Here is an 8,280-nt window from a genome sequence, read left to right on the forward strand (position 1 = left end):
CCCCCCCCCGGCGACTCCAAGACGGGTGGGCCAGGGCCCCCCTGAAAGGACCGGGAAGGCATTTAAATGCCTCTCCATGCCTTCCCCGGCCTGTCTAAGGGCCGGCTTGCCCGGGCTCCCTGCAGCCTGGGACGCCCAGGCAAGTCAAGGGAAAGCACGGGGTGTGGCCTAATAGGCTAATGAGCTGTACTGTCAGGGGTGTGGCCTAATAGGCTAATGAGTTTCTGCTGTTGGGTGTGGCCTATTATGCTAATGAGTTCCTGCTGGGCTTTTTCTACAAAAAAAGCCCTGTCCATACTAATACTTTATTTACACTCTATTTTTCTTCCCATTTGTAACCTACATTGGGTTCCAATTGTTGTGATAAGTGAGGTATAAATGAAACGTTTCTCTATTTTCTTTCACATTCCTGGTTGAGTGTATGAGACCAGTCCAAGGGTCTCCAAGACTCTTGTCTGACACAAGTCACTATGCTATGCTGGTAAAGAGGCTTCTACCACTCTGCTGAAAGATCCATATAGCTTCTAATTGGGCTTCATTGCTGAACTTCATAGACTACCAAAACTGAAAGGTCTATGTGACCTGGAATGATCTTCTCAGCTTCTAACATGTCTGGGTGTGTGTTCAAGTATTCCTCTCCTTATTCTGCTTGATGCAGAAGGAATGAGGCGTGTCTGGAAAGGAGTTGGAGACTGCTGTACAAACTTTGAGCCTGCTTTGAACTGAGGGAGCAATAGGGCTGGCAGATGGCCAAAATGCTTTCCTAAACGCTATACAATATTTGAAGGTTTGGTCAGTGACACATAGCATAGTGCTATCATTACTGGTCTGATTTGTAGAACATGTATTGGCTGTGATAGTATCTTAAAATTGTGCTGTAAAAATATTCCTCTTTCAGAACAATGAAAATACTTAAACCCCCCTCCGCAACTTCCAGCACTTCTCCCCAGACCTGGTATATGGAAAGACAATACTTTCCCAGACGGTTCAGTTTGAAAGAAGTAGAAATATGTATCTATTCACCACCAGTGATGTAATGGGCACTAGCCAATAGGCATCTGTAATTACTGTGTATACACCTAGTTTCAGAGGATAGTCATGTTGGTCTGCAGTAGAACAGCTAGAACAGTTTGGTGTAGTGGTTAAGAGTGGCGGACTCTAATCTGGAGAACCGGGTTTAATTCTCCACTTCTTCACATGAAGAAGGAGATCGGATTTATACCCCACCCTTCACTACCCAAAGGAGACTCAGAGTGGCTTACATGTGGAGGAGTGGGGAATCAAACCCGGTTCTCCCACATTAGAGTCCACGCTCTTAACCAGTGCACGAAACAGCCAGTTGGGTGACTTTGGGCCTGTCACAGTTCTTTCAGAGCTCTCAGCCCCTAAAAATAAGCCTAGCTTGCAACTAGCATAATGCTAAGAGCTAGAACTTGCAGCTGCCAGACTGTCACAGGATCTCTTGGCTATTCTACACACAATGTCATATGATAATTATTAATTAGCTAGATTTGAGTCCAATAGCATGTTAGAGACCAACAAGATTTTGGAGGCATAAACTTTCAAGCGTCCAAAGTTTCTTTTGTCACCTGATGGAGGGAGATTTGACTATTGAAAGAGTATACCCCCAAATTTTGTTGGTGTCGCCTTAATCTTGCCATGTATAAACCCACAGAAGGACAAGACATACAGCAAAGAGCTAGGTATAACTTTTAAGATCTAGTGCTATGTTGTTGTTCAGTCGCACAGTTGAGCCTGACTCTTTCCGATCCCATGGACCACATCACGCCAGGCCCTCCTGTCTTCCGCCGTCCTCTGGAGTTTGCTCAATTTCATGTTTGCTGCATCGATAACACTGTCTAACCATCTCATCCTTTGCTGTCCCCTTTTTCTGTGACCTTCAGTCTTTCCCAGCATCAGGGTCTTCTCCAGTGGGTGCTCTCTTCTCATTTGGTGGCCAAAGTATTTGAGCTTCAGCTTCAGTGTCTGGCCTTCCAGGGAACAGTCAGGGTTGGTTTCTTTTAGGATTGACTGATTTGATCTCCTTGCAGTCCAAGGGACTCTCAAGAGTCTTCTCCAGCACCATAGTTCAAAAGCATCTATTCTTCGGCGCTCAGCCTTCCTTATGGTCCAACTCTCACAGCCATACATTACTACTGGGAATACCATACAGAGTTTTGTTGTCTCTACTTTTTATTATGCGTTCTAGGTTTATTATGCGGTCTAGTGCTATAGTGTGTCCCAATAAGGTGTGCCTTGAACACTGATGGCTGTATACACAGCTTCCAATTCTGTGGTCTATATAAAGCTTGAGACTATGAATGGAACAGGTGGATGGACCATTCCTCATGCTTCTACAAAGCTGTATGCCCAGAACCATACTGTTCAGTTGCTTGCAGAGGGTACTAACTATAATTGGAATCCAGGAGTGTTTTCTGTAGCAGGCCATCAAACACTGTAGTATCTTTATCCTGGTTTCTTGTAGGCTTCATACAGGGCGTGGTGGATTCAGAAGACCTGCCTCTCAATATCTCCCGGGAAAGGCTACAGCAGACCAGAATTTTTAAAGCAATCAGGAAACACTTGGTGAAGAAATGCCTGGAGCTCTTTGCTGAGCTGGCAGAGGACAAAGAAAAGTACATGGTTTTCTATGAGCAGTTTTCCAGGAACGTAAAGGTAGATGTTCTCCAGTCTCCCTGTCATTTAGCTAAAGAGGCCTTATAAGCTAAAGAAAAGTACATGATTTTCTATGAGCAGTTTTCCAGAAACGTAAAGGTAGATGTTCTTCAGTCTCCCTGTCATTTAGCTAAAGAGGCCTTATAAGCTATGTAGTTCAATCCCTTGTTCACTGCAAGGAATCCAAAACTAGAGTATTCCAGATGGATAGCTATCCAGCCTTTGCTTGGCCCTCCTGCTTGGACCTCCGGCCAGATGACAATAGCATGATCTGAACACGCCAACTAAATTTGATTTGATTTATCAATTTTTTACCCTGCCCTCCCGGCCGAGGCTGGCTCAGGGTTGCCAGCTCTGGATTGGGAAATACCCTGGAGATTTTGAGGGTGGAGTGTGGGGGAGGCGGGGTTTGGGGAGGGACCTCAGCAGGGTACAGTGTCATTGAGTCTGTCCTCCAAAGCAGCCAGGTTCTCCAGCGGAACTGATCTCTGTTGTCTGGAGATGAATTGTAAAAGCGGGAGATCTTCAGTTCCCCCCCCCCGAGGTCAGCAACCCTATGGCTAAACCATAACTTGGCCATTGTATCAACCAGGGCCGGCTCCAGCTTATTTTGCACCCTAGGCGAGGATCCCTTATGCCCCCCCCCCCGTGCGCCCACCAATTTTCAAAAATAAATGCATTTTAGGAAGAATAAAAAACACAAATAATCAAGAAACTCCCAGAGTACGGGGCCGGGTGCAGTTTGGCACCCCTAAGGGCCAGCCCGCTCTAGGCGATCGCCTAGTTCGCCTAGTGAGTGAGCCGGCCCTGGTATCAACTAATCTCAATCCTGGCCTGTAGGGAACAGCACAAACCACTCTCTCTCTCGCTCAGGCAAATACCTGTTGTCTGTTCAGAAGTATGAAAATGAAACTGTAACTGCCCTTGGAGCAAAATGTTATTCCTGTGGCACCTTTAAGACCAACAAAGTTTAATTCTGGGTGTAAGCTTTCATGTGCATGCACGCTTAATCATCAGTGCATGCATACGAAAGTATTAAACTTTGTTGGTCTTCAAGGTGCCACTGGACTCAAACGTTGTTCTATTGCTTCAGACCAACGTGGCTGCCCCACCTGAATGTAACTGCCCTTGTCTTTCAGTTTGGAATACACGATGATACCCAGAATCACAAGAAACTATCAGAGTTGTTGAGATACTACACTTCTGCTTCCATGGGTGAGATGGTGTCCCTGAAAGATTACTGTGCACGGATGAAGGAGAACCAGACATTAATATACTACCTTGCTGGTAAGCTTTCACTTCCTCAGAATGTCTTTCCTTTAAATATCCTGCTTTCAGTTTGTCGGACTAGCTGGCTAATACCATTGTAAAAAGCTCTTTTTTGGAAACCTCCTTATCAGGGATATTTTGGGCAATCTGTAATTCTAGTGTATGGATCATTTCTCACTGTGAAGAGATTGTCACACCATAGTCCCTTGGAAGCAGCCTTAATAGTGCTAGTTCTGCGCCGTATTTATATGGCTAGATCCATGTTTCTCCCATGCAGTGAGAAGCAAAGTGTGTGTTTGGGAGCAAGTCCAATCTGATGAAATGGGACGGTAGCACTTCCTCCTAGGCACTGACAACTTTGCCAAGTAACCTTTCTTTAACACTTTCTGATCTTAATTCTAGAGGAGCAGCTGTGTTACTGTGTTGTGGAGGGGAAAGCAAGAGCCTTGTAGCAATTTAAAGACTACCAGTCTTTTATTGTGGCATGAGCTTCTGTGGATTTGTGACGTCCACTCGTCCAATTCATACACTGGGGCCTGGCTAAAAAAACACATTTACACATGAAATGATAAAGTAAGGGAAAGCGGCAAACAGCAGAATCACAATGAGATGCCATTGGGTGCAAGTGAAATGCAGTTCTTAACTGTAGTTTGTGATCATGCAGTTGTGAACATTGTCTACTGTTAACCCATAATATTTGAAAACCCCCAAGTCTTTAAGCCATTAGAAGGGAATGCCAAACTTGTTTAATCAAATATTAGGTACTGGTTCTCAACTTGGTTTTCAACTTAGTTGGCTTCCCTTCCTAGTGCAACCTGATGCTTGTCACATCCTGTGCATATTGAGGTCTGCAAAAACATTCTGCCCAGGATGCTGAGGAAGAAGAATTTGTTGCTGCCTGCAACTTTTTCCTCCCCATGTCCCTGTTAATATTCCAGTCTGAAGAGTTCTAAGTAACTTAGAAGCTTGTACACTGTTTAGTGGGTAGTGTTGTGCCTTTGAGATTTTGACATGGACCAACTCAGCAACCTGTTCCAACTTGGAGTTTCATGCTACTCTTCTCTCTTTTATCTTGTGGGAAATATGGGTTCTCTTGTGGTTAAGTGCGTGGACTCTAATCTGGGAGAACCAGGTTTGATTCCCCACTCCTCCACTTGCAGCTGCTGGATGACCTTGGGCAAGTCATAGTTCTGTGAGAGCTGTTCTCTCAAGGACAGTTCTGAAAAGAGTTCTCTCAGCCCTGCCTACCTCACAGGGTGTCTGTTGTGGGGAGGGGAAGGGAAAGGAGTTTGTAAGCCGCTCTGAGACTCCGAGTGAAGGGCGGGGTATAAATCCAATCTCCTCCTCCTTGATGTTAGTCCTTGGAGTTCATGTGAACATGACCTTAGGGTGATCCGATGCAGAAGGAAGGCCTCTTCTGCCTCTAACAGGGATGCAGAAGAAATGCAAATATGCTTTTCTTTCTCCCTTGCATGGCAAGCTGCATCTGGAGAAGAGAAGCAGGCAAGTACAGGCTTGTCAACCAACATGGAAAAGTTGGGGAGGGGCTGTGGCTCAGTGGTAGAGCATCTGCTTGGCATGCAGAATGTCGCGGATTCAGTCCTTGGTAGCTCCAGTTAAGAGATCTGGCCATCGGTTATGTGAAAGACCTCTGCCCGAGACCCTGGAGAGCCACTGCCAGTCTGAGTAGACAATACTGACTTTGATGGATCCAAGGGTCTTATTCACAGGCAGTTTCATGTTTTTATGTGAAAGGTTGCACCTGCTAACACTGATCTTCATGGGGAACTTTCCCTTCCTGCACGTGTTTGAAGAAAGGGCCCTCCCTGTAATGATTCCATGTTTCGGGGTGTGTGTTCCTTTAAATGTTTAGTTTGAATGCAGTACTATAAGGAGAGTGATAGAAGGAGACAAGTGTATTTTGATTGGCTGATGACTGAGAGTGTGGGAGGAGGGGTGTCTGAGAGGATGCTGTGCGTGTGTTTGAGGATTCTGTGGTATTAGAGAGACAAGTAAGAGTTTTGAAGAGAGTCTGTGTGACTCAGTTATGAAGGATTCTGTGTGTGAAGCTTGAAGAGAGAACATATGGAATTCTGAGTTTACTTCTGTGTGAATAAGACCAGCAGTTTAGTCTGTGTGACTAAGAGAGTTGATCCTATTCTGTGTGAATAAAACAAAGAGACTAGCCTGTGTGGTGATATATATCTATATAGATGAGAGTTAGAGAGAGCTGAGTTTTTGTGAGCTAGCACATAGTTTTCTTAGCCTCCGGCTCACACATTTCTGTCTTAGCTCAGGAAGGATGGCTCCAGAGCAAACTAATTTATGCAGCAGCCAAATCGCTCACTCACAAAGTAACTCACAAAGTAGAATCTTTGCTCACAAGACTCCACAATTTAGAGGGAACATTGCCTGCAGTGCGGATACACCAACTCGGAGCTTACCATCTGCTGTCCTTTATACTGTTTATATCGGTGTTACCTGGCATTACATTTTCTGGCACACATGGCCTGGCCTGACAGAGTGACATTTCTGTCAGATCCGGCCCTTGTAACAAACGAGTTCGACACCTCTGGCGTAGAGGACTGTGTGCGTGCATGCAATAACAGTAGCTTTAACAAGAAATGCTGAAGAGTTTAAGGCCTCTCCTTAAAGAGTCTCTAAATGTCACTCTCCGGCAGGTGCAAGCCTTGAGCAGATAGTGAACTCTGTTTTAGTAGAGCGCCTCTTGAAGAGTGGCTTGGAGGTCATCTACATGACGGAGCCCATGGACGAGTATTGCATTCAGCAGCTGAAAACCTTTGAGGGCAAAGCCTACTCTTCTGTAGCTAGAGTAGGTCTAGAGCTGCCAGAAACTGAAGAGGAAAAAGCCACGCTGGAAAAGAAGAAAGCAAAGCTAGAGAAGCTCTGCAGGGCCATAAAGAAGAGATTGGAACCAAGAATAGAAGAAGTAGGTATATGGCTTTGATGCTACTTGTAGCATGTCCATGCCTTGTGGGTGGGGTTGCCTGCTCTGGGTTGGGAAATACCTGGAGATATGGGGGTGGTGGAGCCTGATGAGGGCGGAGCTTGGGGAGGGAACACAGCGTGCTACAATGCTACTTTTGGGGAGGGGGCGTGGCTCAGTGGAAGAGCCTCTGCTTTATACACAGAAGGTCCCAGGTTCAATCCCAGGCATCTCCAGTTAAAAGGACCAGGTAATAGGTGATGTGAAAGACCTATGCTTGAGACCCTGGAGAGCTGCTGCCAGTCTGAGTAGACAGTTTTTATTTATTTGTTTAAGTTGGTTTTGAATCCCACCCTCCCTCCCTCCCTCCCTCAGGGCGACTTGCATTAAAAAGTTAAAATACATTAAAACACAAATAAGAAACATCATAAAACTCAGTACGTAACAATTAAAGTGCTGCTGGTGGTATAACATTACATTACATAGCGATCCCAATAGACCATGGTGAGATGGTGACAAGGTAGCAGGGGTCATTTCGTAGTAAAAGAGGTGCAGGAACTCATTAGCTTAACTTATTTGCATACACCACACCCCCTGACATCACCAGGAGTGTGTCAGAAGGAAACACCCACCGCTCAGGCTCCACTGGACTGTTTTGGATTGCTAGCTATTGGGGGGGGGGACGTGCAGATCTGTCCTCGCAGAGGAGGGAGAGCTTGTACCTGAATAAAACTTGGTCTTAAAGGTGCCACTGGACTGTTTTGAACAGGGGGGCCAGGGGGGGCTCTGCACTGGCTGCTTCTTGCTCTGAGGGCTGCTGGGAGCAGGGGCGGGGCTTGTTGCATGTTCCCGCCCCCTGGGCTCTTTACTGCCCGAACTGCTGGAGCTCCGATCCTGTGCGCTCCTGCAGGAAATGACCACTGCAAGGAAGTATGGGAGTCAGTATCCAGTGTATCACAGGCTGTTGGCGATGACATAGAGGACCTTACCACAGTTCAGATGTTATTGGTAGCGGCTCCTAATCAAAGGCCTGGTGGAAGAGCTCCGTTTTGCAGGCCCTGCAGAACTGTAAAAGGTCCCACAGGGCCCTGATGTCTTCCGGGAGCTCATTCCACCAGCATGGAGCCACTACTGAAAAGGCCCTGGCCCATACTAACCTTGATGGACCAAGGGTCTGATTCAGTATAAGGCAGCTTCATGTGTCGATAGAGTCCACCCTCCAAAGCACCCACTTTCTCCAGGTGAACTGATCTCTATAGTCTTGTCTTGATCAGTTGTAATCCCAGGAGATCTCCAGGCCCCACCTGGAGGCTGGGAACCCTTCTTGTTGGGGGAGCTTGCAGTTCAAGCTTCAAGCCGGGGGGGGGGGGGGGGGCTGGACAAAAAGT

The 8,280-nt window shown here is 46.4% G+C and overlaps 1 protein-coding gene and 1 non-coding gene across 2 annotated transcripts in view; both read left to right on the forward strand.

Moving 5' to 3' along the window:
• The window catches only part of LOC107116576 (heat shock protein HSP 90-alpha-like), a 16,038-nt gene that overhangs the window by 5,859 nt on the left and 1,899 nt on the right, over positions 1-8,280 (forward strand). Inside the window, exons 6-8 of the mRNA XM_015418517.1 lie at positions 2,486-2,676; positions 3,816-3,963; positions 6,627-6,895. Coding sequence (XP_015274003.1) covers positions 2,486-2,676; positions 3,816-3,963; positions 6,627-6,895 — 608 coding nt within the window. The remainder of the gene's footprint in view (positions 1-2,485; positions 2,677-3,815; positions 3,964-6,626; positions 6,896-8,280) is intronic.
• On the forward strand, positions 7,057-7,128 carry TRNAI-UAU. The gene has a single exon. It is a non-coding gene; the product is annotated as a tRNA-Ile (tRNA).

Source organism: Gekko japonicus, unplaced genomic scaffold, assembly GCF_001447785.1.
Source record: "Gekko japonicus isolate JY-2015 unplaced genomic scaffold, Gekko_japonicus_V1.1 scaffold93, whole genome shotgun sequence".
Classification (NCBI taxonomy): Eukaryota; Metazoa; Chordata; class Lepidosauria; order Squamata; family Gekkonidae; genus Gekko; species Gekko japonicus.